Genomic DNA, 15,840 nt, shown 5'->3' on the forward strand with positions numbered 1-15,840 from the left:
TGAGCAATGGCACTTAAGTCTAGTAAATGCTGCATTCAAAAATTCGTAGTGGACTCTAAGCTTGATGACCTCTGCTGGCAAGCATGTTAAATGCACGATTTCTGCTCTGTGGTGCTGCCTAATTACCGGAAACTGAACTATTTGCAGTTCTCAACAGCACTCCAGAATGAATATACGATTTGTGTGAGAAGGGGACGACTGCTCCATCTGAAACTGAGGGACACAAGGTATGCTCTGATGCTCTCAACAGGCTACACTGCGTGTGCAGTGGTGGTAGATGTGTGCTTGCGGGGTAATCAGTGAATAAAACAAAATCTAGGCACTTTGGATTTATAACATTCATAAAATAAGCATCGATAAATCACACAAAGTGACTGCTTACTATCATTTCAAGAGCAAGCATTCCAAATGGTGTAAGAAATAATTATTCCATTTCTTCGTAATGGGCATCTTTAATGCAATCTTACTTTGAGCAAATACAAAATATCAATGAACATAAAAAGAAAGTACTGTTCTCACACTTCTTATGTTCCTCTCAATGGATATTTGACAGTTAATGAAGTATATGTCTTTTTGGAGTCAAATTCATTTTTGCATGTACATGAAAAGCAAGACAATTAAGTTTTCAACAGCAGCCATCCAAAATTTATTCTTATAGTATTGGTCTCAGCAGACTTAGTGAGATATTTTGCTGATAAAGTACCAGCTAACGAGAAAGAATTGCTTCCAACATGTCTGCAAAGAAATGTTTTGTACAAACTGTGATTATGTATTTTAAATTTTTGTTCCAAAACGTAGCCCACCGAGGAAAATTAAGCCTATACGAGGTGAACAAATTTTCTTTTCACACGTCAGTGAAACAGGACTTACTTCTGCTATTATCAACAGATTATAGTAATATCCTCATGAGCAAACACACAAATTTTGAATACACATTCAACAAGCAGTAATGTGGAGGGATTACTACTTCGTTCAGAGTTGCACAAGAACAGTGTTTAGGCTTAACAGCCTTGCATTGTGCAGCATCTAATGTTACTTCTTTCCTAAAAACTCTCTGATCAAATGGCACAATGGAATTTAAAGATTGCCACACATGGGCTGCGATTCTCTACACAAGGGAGGGCTGAGCCTCTTCTTCGTATGGATCTGCCTAAAATCCAACAAGACAGCTGTATCACATCAGTCCATCCGAGTCTTACCACACATGAGTGGCTTGGCTTCACAGAATCTATTTTGTATGCTAGATCATTTATGTGTTGCATTCTTCACGATGTTTGAAAATTAAAGAGCAGCTGCCACCCGCTGAATATTTTATCATGGTGGAAATCATTGCTGACTGTTGTAAAGGAGGAGAGGCAATATAGAGCACTGACTTTAAAATACTGTTCACATGAACGACATTAATATTGCTTCATGTGCTCTCACAATGATTTCAGCTGTGTTATTGGGATGATTAAAAATACTTAAAGACTTGTTTAGATACTAAGCAAAAAAGGAAGGGAAGACAAAAACCATCCATTTTTGTTTATTTTGTTTCTCCTTGTACTATAAAAATGTGGGCAATAGATAGAATAAGTTCATAAGAGCTATAATGTTAATTTTAAGCAAGTAAAAGAAATTGTAATTTTGATTAGTAAGAATATGATCAAGGAAGACAATGAACCTCGAACTGAATTTTTTTTACAGGGATTGTGAGTGACAAGTTTATGAACATACATGTTGGTCAAAATAAACAGGGTTGTTAATATGTAAAAATGTGGAATTAACTTCCCATGTTACAAGCCAAAGCACTAAAAAGAATATTGTTTTACATTATATTCTCTATTTGTATATGTATCTAATTATGAGTGTTTATACAAGTAATTCGGATTTGTATGAACATGTTGAAATTATTAAAAAGGGTATTTTGCTTGAAAATATACTATTTTTTTAGTTACATAACATTTATATATGATAAAATTACTGTTGTTTAAATCAAGAAGGGGATATGTCACTCATTTCCTCTTACTGTTTTCTATTACCTGCCTTTATTCTATTCTCAGAGATTTTGGTGTAAGATTTTATTCTTCCTGATTAGAATGTAGAAGTAGATATAAGGTTTGGGAATAATACTGTTCCAGATTATATTTCAAAACTACTGTTGAATGATATGTCCATCTTTTGATCTCAACACCTCAATTACATTGTTTTATTACAATCAACATGATACTAGCTCAGTTGAGATATGATATAGTTCTATGATCAATCTGGTGTCTTCACCAGAGGCCACACAAAGCATCCCAATAATCGTAATTTTTTTTTTCCTAAGAAAATATTCTACAAATGGAAAGCATGACCACTGTCTCAAATCTTGAGACCAATGGGTAAAAAATATAGTCACATGTCAAGAAATAAAGGCAAAAATTGAAGAACAGTGAAAGGCAAGGTCATAGTTTGTTACTCCTACAGAGGTTTACATAACCAGAAAGTCATGGCCAGTAGGAGAACGATTATTTATTGTGTATCAAAATTAGGGAAGATGTAACCTGTTACCAATCAAGCTCATTAGTGTAAGGAAATGAGGTTATGACTTTATATATATAAAACGAAGATGCTGTGACTTACCAAACGAGAAAGCGCTGGTAGATCGACAATAAAACACACACACACACACATCCATCCGCACATATACAGACACAGGCAGTCATATGTAAAGGCAAAGAGGTTGGGCAGAGATGTCAGACGAGGCGGAAGTACAGAGGCAAAGATGTTGTTGAATGACAAGTGATGTACGAGGGGCGGCAACTTGAAATTAGCGGAGGTTGAGGCCTGGTGGGTAACGGGAAGAGAGAATATATTGAAGGGCAAGTTCCTGTCTCCGGAGTTCTGATAGGTTGGTGTCAGTGGGAAGTATCCAGATAATCTGGATGGTGTAACACTGTGCCAAGATATGCTGGCCATGCACCAAGGCATGTTTAGCCACAGGGTGATCCTCATTACCAACAAACACTGTCTGCCTGTGTCCGTTCATGCGAATGGACAGTTTGTTGCTGGTCATTCCCACATAGAAGGCTTCACAGTGTAGGCATGTCAGTTGGTAAATCACGTGGGTGCTTTCACACGTGGCTCTGCCTTTGATCATGTACACCTTCTGGGTTACAGGACTGGAGTAGGTGGTGGTGGGAGGGTGCATGGGACAGGTTTTACATTGGGGGCAGTTACAAGGGTAGCAGCCAGAGGATAGGGAAGGTGGTTTGGGGATTTCATAGGGATGAACCAAGAGGTTATGAAGGCAAGACACACTTGATGGAGTGGGGAGGATTTCATGAAGGATGGATCTCATTTCAGGGCAGGATTTGAGGAAGTCGTATCCCTGCTGGAGAGCCACATCCAGAGTCTACTCCAGTACCGGAAAGTATCCTGTCACAAGTGGGGCACTTTTGGGGTTGTTCTGTGGGAGGTTCTGGGTTTGAGGGGATGAGGAAGTGGCTCTGGTTATTTGCTTCTGTACCACGTCGGGAGGGTTTTTGCGGGATGCGAAAGCTGTTTTCAGGTTATTGGTGTAATGGTTCAGGGATTCAGGACTGGAGCAGATTCGTTTGCCACAAAGACCTAAGCTGTAGGGAAGGGACTGTTTGATATGGGAATGGGTGGCAGCTGTCGTAATTGAGGTACTGTTGCTTGTTGGTGGGTTTGATGTAGACTGATGTGTGAAGCTGGCCACTGGACAGATGGAGGTCAATGTCGAGGAAAGTGGCATGGGATTTGGAGTAGGACCAGGTGAATCTGATGGAACCAAAGGAGTTGAGGTTGGAGAGGAAATTCTGGAGTTGTTCTTCACTGTGAGTCCAGATCATGAAGATGTCGTCAATAAATCTGTACCAAACTTTGGGTTGGCAGACCTGGGTAACCAAGAAGGCTTCCTCTAAGTGACCCATAAATAGGTTGGTGTACGAGGGGCTATCCTGGTATCCATGGCTGTTCCCTTTAATTGTTGGTATGTCTGACCTACAAAAGTAAGAAGTTGTGAGTTACGATGAAGCTGGCTAAGGTAATGAGGGAAGAGGTTTTAGGTAGGGTAGCAAGTGATCAGCGTGAAAGGAAGTGCTCCATCGCAGCACGGCCCTGGACATGCGGGATATTTGTGTATAATAAGTGGCATCAATGGTTACAAGGACGGTTTCCTGGGGTAACAGATTGGGTGAGGATTCCAGGCGTTTGAGAAAGTGGTTGGTGTTGGTGTCTTTGGTGAAGGATGGGAGACTGCATATAATGGGTTGAAGGTGTTGATCTACGTACGCAGAGATACATTCTGTGGGGGCTTGGTAACCAGCTACAATGGTGCAGCCAGGATGTTTGGGTTTGTGAATTTTACGAAGTAGGTAGAAGGTAGGGGTGCAGGGTGTCAGTGGGGTCAGGATGTTGATGGAGTCAGGTGAAAGGTTTTGTAGGGGGCCTAAGGTTCTGAGGCTTCCTTGAAGCTCCAGCTGGACATCAGGAATGGGATTACCTTGGCACACTTTGTATGTAGTGCTGTCTGAAAGCTGATGCAGCCCCTCAGCCACATATTCCTGATGATCAAGTACCTCGGTCGTGGAACCCTTGTCAGCCGGAAGAATGATGATGGATCGGTCAGCCTGGGCTTCAGCTGTGGTGATGTTGGGAGTAGATTAAGGTTTTTCAAGAAAGATTGAGAGCCAAGGCTGAAAGTGAGAAATTCCTGGAAGGTATGGAGAGGGTTATTTTGAGGAAGAGGAGGTGGGTCCCGCTGTGACGGAGGATGGAACTGTTCCAGGCAGGGTTCAATTTGGATAGTGTCTTGGGGAGTTGGATCATTAGGAGTAGGAATACGATTTTTTTTTTTTTTTTTTTCGTGGCAAAGTGATATTTCCAGCAGAAAGTAAAAGTGTAGGACAGTAAATCTTTGACGAGGGCTGTTTGGTTGAATCTGGGAGTAGGGTTGAAGGTAAGGCCTTTGGATAGGACAGAGGTTTCGGATTGGGAGAGAGGTTTAGAGGAAAGGTTAAATACTGAATTGGGGTGTTGTGGTTCCAGTTGTGTTGACCAGAATTTTGAGTTTTGGGGGGAGTGGAGCTGGAAATGGGAGATTGAGTAGATGGGAGAGACTGGGTCTGTGTGCAGTGAGAGGAGGTTGAGGTTTGTTAGAAAGGTTGTGGATGGTGAGAGAGTTGCCTTTCCGGAGGTGGGAAACCAGGAGATTAGATAGTTTTTTGAGGTGGAGGGTGGCATGCTGTTCTAATTTGCAGTTGGCCTGTAGGAGGATGCTCTGAACAGCCAGTGTGGATGTGGGAGAGGAAAGATTGAGGACTTTGATTAGGCATAGGAGTTGACGATTGTTTTCATTGGCTGAGTTGATGTGTAGGTGAAGAATTAGGTAGGTGAGGGCTATGGGTTGTTCAGTTTGGAACTGGTATAGGGAGTGATGGAAAGAAGGGTTACAGGCAGAGTTGGAACTTTAAGTGTGAGGCCTTTGGGGGTAATGCCAAATGTCAGACAAGCCTGAGTAAATAAAATATGAGAGCATAATATGGCTGGGGCAAAGGCATGTTTGCGGAGGGAATGTAAATAAAACTTAACGGGGTCGTTGTGGCGATGTTGTGAGGGTGACATGGTATTAGAAGGTGGAAATTGTAACATGAGGCTAAAGTGAAAAAAATATATGGGGAGAGATAAAGGTGAACTAGAAAGCAACTGGAGTTCTGGTGTGAAAAAAGTGAAAAAAGTAAAAAAAAAAGTGTTGGGTTAAGCTGAGCTATGTTGATCCTGTGGTGAACTTAGGTTGGCAAACAACAATGTGTACAAAGGTTAGGTAGTTGTGTTGCCTCCAAAACACGTTAAAGGGTGGAGAAATTCGTGCCTCAAATGTCTAGACAGAATGCACAGCACAAATTTAGCATGCAGGATGCCTCAGAAATTGCTAGAATCACTTCTCAAAACCACATGTTTCTGATCACTGTTTTACAGGCCCTGGAGTAAAAGGCGAGTATGATTTTTGTAATTTGAAATTCAAGAGATTGTTATTTCATAGTGTTCTCTCTGGGTTGAGTCTCTACAGAAGGTAAGTTGTGTGTCAGGAGACATAACAGATCTCCATTTCTTGTAATTTCTTGTTGTGATTATTTAAAATAAAAATAATTACAGAAGACACCACTGGTTAGAGTAAACCAGTAGTGATTCCGAAACATTACTAGTATGTCAGATACGTCAGAGTCTGTAGATTACACTGCAGAAACAGGGCAGTCTACAGAATTAAATACACAGTTAATGATTAATTATTGCTAATATAAATATTAAATCAAGGAGCACTGTCAACAAAGGATACTAAAAACACAAAGAGGGAAAAATTTATCCAGGAGACTTTAGAGTATGGAAGAAAATATTTGAAATATTTGGTTATACAGAAATGTGGCTTAGTGTTTCATTGGTGAAGTGCCAGACTACAAATCCAAAGACTTCAGAATTGATATCCAGTCAATCAGGTTTTTTATCTGTCACTTATAACTTCTATCTCTGGCAATCTTTGTTGGTGTGAGAACAATGAGTTACACAGTGGTTTGGGTAATACAGTTCAAAGGTTGGAAGAAGGCATCAGCATACCATGTGCAACAGGACCATGGCTAGTATAGCGTTGTCATGTTCAAACCAATATTTGGATTTGTGACAGCTTTGTTTTACTGAAGAAAAACCTTTATTTCAATGTATACAAGCACTTGCATCTACAGGCAAGGAAATGTCTCACTTTTTTTACTTTTTAGTTCTGACTGTCTGAATGAGCTACACCACAACTCAAGGAAGAGGCATGTTCAGGAATATTCAATCAGTCAATTAGTTGTAATCCCCTCTGGTAAAATAAAATGAATAAATAAACAGAACAAACATTCAGCATACTTCACTCTTGAATTTAAGTTGTGACTGGTTGGCCATTAACAGAAAATTCATATAAACACCAAATGCAGTCACTGTATAGAATGTAATATATGCATTCTCCCTCTAAAAGGTACACATGTTCATTAAGAGTAACAAGAGGAACATTTTATTTAGATCTTCTACATATCTAATTAATTGCAATGCTTTTCCACAATGTAATGAAAACTGAACAAATACTAACCTTAGCTTTCATGTACCTCCATGCAACATATATTTTCATTAGCCTTTCCAAATCTCTAACTACTTTCTGGTATTCAAGATATCTTCCTTGTTCCTCTTTTAGCTTCTGTATTTTAGGAGCTATGTCACTGTTAATTATCTGAAATAAAGAATTATCGGAAACTATAAAATGTTTCTTAAGGGTTCAATTACAACAAACATATCTATTCCATCCCTCCACAAACTTCCAATAACACATTGTACAATGAAGTTTTAACTTACATAAATTTTTAAGCAACTGCAAAATCTTTTCATATAATTTTTACAAATTTCAACCCCCTCTTATTACAGAAGCATTCATTTAAAAAACCTCATTTTTCACAACAACATCGATATTGACAGAATGAAAAAATTTACTGGAAAGTAAAACTGTTGAAAATTATGTCCAAGACCTTTGCAATGTCTACACATAGAAACCTCACATTACGAAAGCACTTCACGTTTTGTTCACACCGGACAGTTTGTTTTCAATAAGTATTATGGTTTATTGTGCCAAAGCTATGATCATAACGCTTTCTTCTTGATCTGACACCTCTTTAATGATTTGAAATAGCTAAGATGTGGACCCTGTGAGTTTCTCAAAAAATATTTTAGTGTGCAAACAAAATATTTAATTTTAGACTAGTTCAGCAGATGTACAAACACCTACATGACACACTAAAAATAAACGTAATCCTAAAATGAAGTTTCTAAACAGATACATTCTAGAATGTAAAACCTATTGTGAACATTATGAATCTAGTCCAATACCTCAAAAATAAATTAAACATCTGCCTACAATTAGAGAGAGAGTGCTACGTAGCCCACAATCATTTGCTTTCTCTGCATGATGATTGGATTCTACAGCTCATGAAGAATATATCACTTTTACTGCAACATCTGAGCTACCAATGGAATAAGAGGTGAGATTTTAAGTTATGATAAAAGCAATTTGTAATAGTTGTCTTTTAAAATTATCCAGGCTCAACTCTTACTGCAACACAGAAATAGAAAATTTTGTAATCATGGAGCTTAAAAGAACCCCAAATTTAGAAGTGAGTATTTTGTAAGAAAACTTTAACATCAATGGAAATCATGTTCAGATGGTATCCACCAGATTTTTAATGCACACTGCAATCTCAGCAGTACGCCCACCATTACCATATTTTTCCACTTAGTACATCCGTTTTTCAAAGTCCCAGTCCCAACTGCATTAAATGCAGGTTAAAAAGAATAATTTACACATTTCCCTCCTGGCTTAGTGCATTCAAATTTGGCAATATCTGCACTGTTTTGCTGCCACGAGTTCTGAGAGTAGTAAGAATAGGACATTTGCTGTCACGCAGTGCAGAAACTTATAAGAACACGTTATTATCCAAGGCGGCAACTTTGCTGTTTCCGATGGTAGGTAGAAATCGTGCATGGAAGGAGTTCATTTAGGTCAGCAGTACCTCTGATAACTACAAACTCTTGGAGTGACCAAACAATAAACGAAATATTTATTACACTACAATTCTGAACTCAGTCACTTGTGTTCTTTGTTCATATTTAGCATTTCTCTCCCAGTAAGTGAATTTTATTTTTCTCCCCTTTGTCAAGTGGTGTACCAATATGTCAAGAACAAAAAGACAGTGAGAAAGTGGAACATTAATCAGGAAGTGGACAAAAATTCACAAATGAAGTCTGCTGATATTGCAAAAGAACTGAACATTCCTCCATCATTAGTAAATACAACAGTGAGCAAATAAAAACTATCTGAAGCAGCTTGTTTGGAAAGTGGAAATGGCACCTGAAAATTATGCTTTAAAAATGTGCACACGTTTTCATGTAAATATATGTCTAATGTGAACGCTTAGGTAACAGCAACTGTATTCTAATAATTCTTGCATGCCTGGGATGGCAGTTTTGGTGTTAGAAATAGGAAAATCGTTGTGTTTAATGAGCACCCCACGCCATCATATCTACTTGATACAAATTTAGTACTTTTTTCCGCTCAACTATACAAGCCATCTTCAGACACTCAACCAAGTCACTATAAAATGCCTGAAATAATAATGCAGAAAGACTTTTGTGCAGGAGACACTGGCCTGTCCATGGTACAGTGAGAAATGTAACAATCTTCGATGATATGCATTTTGTAGGAAGTGCGTGGGATTCTATGTGAGAAAGCACAATCTCAAACCATTTCTGACCAATGCCAGCAAATAAGGGGGCAAGAAGAAAACAATGCCTATCTTAGCTTTGATGAATATGTTGAACATAATTAAGCAGTTGCTGTCAGTCAGTCCATGACAACTGATGAAGCACTGCAGGAACAGATAGAAGAGAAGCAAAAAGAAAGTGAAGACAATGATGATCCTGAATATTTGCTGGTTCTTACAACATCAAAAGATACTGAAGAAATGGATACATTGAAGCAGAGTGTGTTGAGTTTTGAAGTCTATAAACATATTAACTAAGATCTACAACACAATATTAAAATTCAGACAAAAGAAACAGTCAACTATTGGTATGTTTTTCAAACCTCTGCAAAGACAAGACTTCAATCTGTATCTAAGTATTTTAGTGTAGTTAGGGACAACCCTTACTCAATTACCAGTAGTGTTTCAGTACTGGAGATGCTAAATGAATGACTTTCGCTTGTATTGAGAATTGTAATAAAAATTGCAATATTAGTGTGTTCTTATTTTTTCAGCATCACATGCGGGATTTGTAATTTGGAAGTTAGAGGATATGCTCTCGTGTCACATGACCGTTCAGCATTCCAACCGGCTGAGGACAGAAGCGTTCAACTCTAATACATTGGATTTAGCCAATGTTCCCATTTGTAACATATTTCTGTGCCTTTTATGCTAACATGCAGTTCTGAGTATTTCTGAGTGTTATTCTGAATGTGTTCCTGGAACGGCAGAATTATTGCAGTCAGGAAGTGTGGCATTAAGAGTTCATGTATTACCCCAAGTATGGTGCACTTTAGTCCGCATTTTCGCTGATGAAAAAATAGAGTCATTTCCAAATTAGATAATTTTCAGTAGTAAGTTTTTCTGCGTATGATGTTCAAAATATAATTTCCCTTCAAGAACGTGCTACTGATATTCTACTGCATTGCAGTTGTTAAAATACACTTGTTATTACATGACAGGTCTCAATCGGAGAGAATCATCAGGAAGAAGTTCACAAATGAAATATGAATAAGCATATTTTAACAAGAACTTATAGGTGTCTTCAACACAGCATTTCTCAACTGCTATGGAAACAGGTCCTTGGACAATATTTAGTTCACATTTATTTTAACTTTACACAACACAGAGATTTGTGTGTGTTAAGAAGCATGTGCGTGTTTCAAACAAATGACACATTACAAAAGCGTGGGCCAGTTGATTAATCTTAATTGCATTAAAAAGATATACAATTCACATTTTCCTCATGTCTACTTTCCAAGCACCAATATTATTAAAAAAATAATACTAATTTTTAAAAATTACTAACGTAAGATCCTTAGTGGAATATATGAACAATGATCACAAGGGTGAATAACATTAAACGTAATATTCACCCAGTTAGCAGTGAAAGATTTTCAAAATACGAAAATAAAATAATCTATTTACGTCATTTAGCTGCCTAAGTTTGTTGTCCTTTTTCTCTATTGTTTTCTCTGCAGCAATTTTTTTGTTCTCATACATTTTTGTGCCAGCAGCTTCTTCCACCATAGCTAGAATCTGAAACATGAAAACAAGCATGAAATGTTAGAAGTAGGATTAACTTAAAACAGTAAGTTACATAAACACTGTTAAGGCAAGAACATCTGATAATTATTAATACATAATCACAAAAATGTCTACAGAAATACCAATGTATAAACCAAAGCTTTCAGCAATGGTGGTTCCTTACTTTGGGGAAAAAGCGAAGTAGTAAAAGTTGAAGGCAGCAGAAAAGGCAAAATTTGCATATTTATTATGATAGCCAGTTTTTCAACTTCAGTTCTTTGTTATTTAATTATTTCTTCTGCGACTTTTTTTATAAATATGTTACAACTATACAGACATTAGCTATTAATACCCTGTGTCATGAAGGACCTGTACAGCACATTAAGCCATGTCTTTTGAAACGATTTATGAATAACTCTGCCAAATTCTGTCATCCCAGAAAGTTTCATACACAAATGGCAACAGCAATTGTGGCTTTAGAAATGGTTGTCCATGCACATGAGTGGTGGTGGTGAGAGGAGGAACACAGCCCTTAGCAGGAATGGCAAAATGTTGATTGATTCAGGTAATAAACATAAAACTAATATGAGTAGAGAGAATATGGGGAGGAGAGAGTGGAAAGCAAGATAGTACACTGTGGATACAGCAGAGGTAGGGGTGAAAAATGATAGAAAATGTGTAGGTAAAGGGAATGGGAAGGGGGTTGTGAGGAATGGGATATGCCATGGAAATTGCAATAACAAATAATTTGCTGGAGGTACAGTTACCATGAAGTTCAGAGGAGGGGGGGAGGATGGAATTTCATAGGCACTGAAGTAGTTTTAGATGGGATAAGAAAGCTCATGATGGGACTGCATTAGGAAGTGGCAGACAGGAGTGCAGCACCGATCATTTATGTGGGTCATCAGGGTGAGTGCCTGGACAAGGCAAAAAAAAATTCCCAGATTTTTCCCGGATCTCCCAGTTAAAAATAAATTTTCTCCATGGTGAAAATACAATTTTTCCGTGTTAAGTGACAGTATACTTTCCCTCGGAACTGTAAGACTTATTCTTTGAATGGATATGGTTTTATACAGCAGCGTAGAATTTCCCGGCACTTTAGAAAACAAAACTCAGGGGGGAAAAAACACGTTTTGGAAAGATCTTTGATGTGCAGCAACATGTACGCTGCATATGTTTGCATTACAAAAGTATAAATTCGAATGGCAAGGAAATCATTTCTGAAGAAGAGAAATTTGTTAACATCGAGTATAGGTTTCAGTGTCAGGAAATTGTTTCTGAAAGTATTTGTATGGAGTGTAGCCATGTATGGAAGTGAAACATGGACAATAAATAGTTTAGACAAAAAGAGAACAGAAGTTTTCGAAATGCGGTGCTACAGAAGAATGCTGAAGATTAGATGGGTAGGTCACATAACTAATGAGGAGGTACTGAATAGAATTGGGGAGAAGAGAAATTTGTGGCACAACTTGACTAGAAGAAGGGATCTGTTGGCAGAACATATTCTGAGGCATCAAGGGATCACCAATTTAGTATTGGAGGGCAGCGTGGAGGGTAAAAATTGTAGAGGGAGACCAAGAGATGAACACACTAAACAGATTCAGAAGGATGTATGTTGCAGTAGGTACTGGGAGATGATGAAGCTTGCAAAGGATAGAGTACCATGGAGAGCTGCATCAAACCAGTCTCTTGACTGAAGACCATAACAACAACAACAACAACAACAACAACAAATTCGAATTCCACCAACAGGAAACGTTAATGGTGTAACTGAATATACATAGTGTTGCTACAAGAAAAGCAAAGCTTTCACATAAAATATCTGTCTCAAAGATTAGTAAGCCACAAGAGAAGCTAAGCTTTCACATATAACATTGATCTGTTTAGCGCATGTTACACTTTAAGATACATCACACAAATAAGCCAGTAAATTTTTTAATACTGACATAAATCTCCGATCTTCTGGGCTCGAAATTCGTCTAAATCCATCAAAGAGTTGCTTTTTAAAAGAGAGCAAACACACTGTGGTTTGAGAAACTCATCGTACATTCTCACACACAGTTCATCTTGCGCAAAAGGCAAATTTACTTTGAAAATAATGCTTTTCGAATAACAATTCGCAATATTTTTCCACAAACCGTTATAAATAGATTCATTTCAGCAGTTGCCAGAGTGCCAGATATGAGGTGTCACTGCGCTTCTGCAGCTATGGTGACATAGGAAGTTTGTATGTTTCAATGTTCATGTTCAAAACATTAGAAGATCTTACATTATGTCATAACAGAAACAAGACATCAGAGGATACTGCAAGGGTGTCAGAATTTGCATAGCTTGCCTTACAGTGCACATTCGTATGTCGAGATTCCCAATGACATAGGCTTCGACTTGATATGAAGCTTTTCAGTGTGGTTTTCAGGACGTAAATTTTCTTGGAATACCAGTACTGTATTATCTCATGTTTGGTTCTTTATTATGGCATAATGGCACACGTGCTAGAAGATGACAATGTGCACTTGAAAGGCAGTGAACAGTTGAAACTAACCAATAGTGTGGAATTAAACACTTCGTTTCAAATAAATTGAGTGCCTCAGCAGGAAAGCTCAAGAAAAGCCAAATTTCTTTGGCAAACCAACAAAAATAACTTTCTGCAAGGTGATTAATGCTTGACTGTCAGAACGGTGGACATAAAATAAAATCTAAAACTAATAACATATTTTAGCCTTCCGTGATTATGTGAATGTCGTCGTCGTAACTGCCGTCTGCATCACGTCTGCTGTGCAGCGAGCTACGTTAATTTAAGTATTAACTGTATTTTTCTTACTTGTCACTTCTTCCATGTGTTTTGCTTTTAGGAAGCTTTAATTGTCGAGTGCTAGTAACAGTGTTCAATAGATTTCGTGTTTGTTTTGAATACAGTCCAGAGACAGGTAGTGCTATTTTCATTGTTTTCTACAAGAAGTGCCTAGCAACCACAGTTTAGTCAACTATCAGCCGCCTTTAGTGAATTAGCAGTCTAGTTGAAAGTTGATTAACTCTCTACAGTAAATTGATTTCTTAGGATGGATAGGATGTGCGACTGCTGTGTACGGACACAAGAGGAGCTGGTCACTGTTCACCAACAGCTGAACATCTTGATGGCCGCAGTCAGCCGTCTTCAGGCTGCTGCCTCGGAGTGTGGCGGCAGTGGGGAGTCTGTGCGTCGCATGGTACACCCCAGGTGTTACATTCTTCACCCACTGTTCCTGCTGTCGAGACATCTTCACGGGTACCGGGCGCAGTTGGACCACTCTCCCCAAGGGGAGTGGCGGGTTCAGCGGCGCACGAGGCGGAGGGTCAGTGTGGAAGCTGGCCATGTGGCATCGCCTGCTCTGCCTGCATGTGGCTGCTCCTTCAGCAGGGTCCAAGCAAGCACACAGGGGGGGGGGGGGGGGGGGGGGGGGGGGGGGGGGAGTTATTAGTTATTGGGAGCTCCAACGTTAGGCGAGGATGGAGCCCCTTAGGGAAATAGTGAAAAGGTCGGGGAAGAAGGCCAATGTTCACTCTGTCTGCTTGCCGAGGGATCTCATCCGAGATGTGGAGGCCCTGCCGGCAGTGATAAAGAGCACTGGGTGCACTCGACTGCAAGTTGTTGCTCATGTCGGTACCAATGACTCCTGCCATCTGGGTTCACAGGTCATCCTCGGTTCGTACAGGCAGTTGGCGGAATTGGTGAAGCCGGAAAGCCTCTCTCGCAGGGTGGAATCTGAGCTAACTATTTGTAGTATCGTTCCCAGAACCAATCGCGGTTCTCTGCTTTGGAGCTGAGTAGAAGGCTTAAACCAGAGGTTCAGACGATTCTGCGGAGATCTGGGGGTGCAAATTTATCGACCTCCGCTATCAGGTGGAGAAATGTAGGGTCCCCCTGAATAGGTCAGGTGTGGACTACACGCCGGAAGTGGCTACAAAGGTAGCGGAGTACATGTGGGTTTTTTAGGTTAGAGAACTCCCTCCCTAAGCCCGACAAGACGCCTCCTGAGACGCGGCAAGGTAGGAGTAGGCGAAATGCAACAGGGAATAACAATATTAATGTGCTAATAGTAAACGGCAGGAGTGTCTATAGAAAGGTCCCAGAACTGCTCTCATTAATAAACTGTCACAATGCCCATATAGTACTAGGGACAGAAAGTTAGCTGAAACCAGACATAAACAGTAATGAAATCCTAAACTGACATTGGAATGTATACCGCAGAGACAGGCTGGACAGTGAAGAGAGAGGCGTATTTATAGCGATAAGAAGTGCAATAGTATCGAAGGAAATTGACGGAGATCCGAAATGTGAAATAATTTGGGTGAAGGTCACGGTTAAATCAGGCTATGACATGGTAATTGGATGTCTCTATAGGCCCCCTGGCTCGGCAGCTGTTGTGGCTGAGCACCTGAAGGATAATTTGGAAAATATTTCGAGTAGATTTCCCCACCATGTTAAAGTTCTGGGTGGAGATTTTAATTTGCCGGATATAGACTGGGAGACTCAAACATTTGTAACTGGTGGTAGGGACAAAGAATCCAGTGAACTTTTTTTTAAGTGCTTCACCTTGAAAACTACCTTGAGCAGTTAAACAGAGAAACGACTCGTGGCGATAACATATTAGACCTTCTGCTGACAAACAGACCCGAACTATTTGAAACAGTTAATGCAAAACAGGGAATCAGCAATCATAAAGCAGTTACTGCATCGATGGTGGTGGTGGTTAGTGTTTAACGTCCCATCGACAACAAGGTCATTAGAGACGGAGCATAAGCTCGGGTTAGGGAAGAATTGGGAAGGAAATCGGCCGTGCCCTTTCAAAGGAACCATCCCGGCATTTGCCTGAAACGATTTAGGGAAATCACGGAAAACCTAAATCAGAATGGCCGGAGACGGGATTGAACCGTCGTCCTCCCGAATGCGAGTCCAGTGTGCTAACCACTACAGCATCAATGATTTCAACCATAAATAGAAATATTAAAAAAGGTAGGAAGACTTTTC

At 39.5% G+C, this 15,840-nt stretch overlaps 1 protein-coding gene across 1 annotated transcript in view; it reads right to left on the reverse strand.

Annotated features, from left to right (window-relative positions):
* LOC126272282 (structural maintenance of chromosomes protein 2) overlaps window positions 1-15,840 on the reverse strand; it is a 131,033-nt gene that overhangs the window by 73,153 nt on the left and 42,040 nt on the right. Inside the window, exons 4-5 of the mRNA XM_049975040.1 lie at window positions 10,734-10,844; window positions 7,109-7,246 (exon numbers count right to left, since the gene is read on the reverse strand). Coding sequence (XP_049830997.1) covers window positions 7,109-7,246; window positions 10,734-10,844 — 249 coding nt within the window. The remainder of the gene's footprint in view (window positions 1-7,108; window positions 7,247-10,733; window positions 10,845-15,840) is intronic.

Source organism: Schistocerca gregaria, chromosome 5 (genome assembly GCF_023897955.1).
Source record: "Schistocerca gregaria isolate iqSchGreg1 chromosome 5, iqSchGreg1.2, whole genome shotgun sequence".
NCBI lineage: Eukaryota > Metazoa > Arthropoda > Insecta > Orthoptera > Acrididae > Schistocerca > Schistocerca gregaria.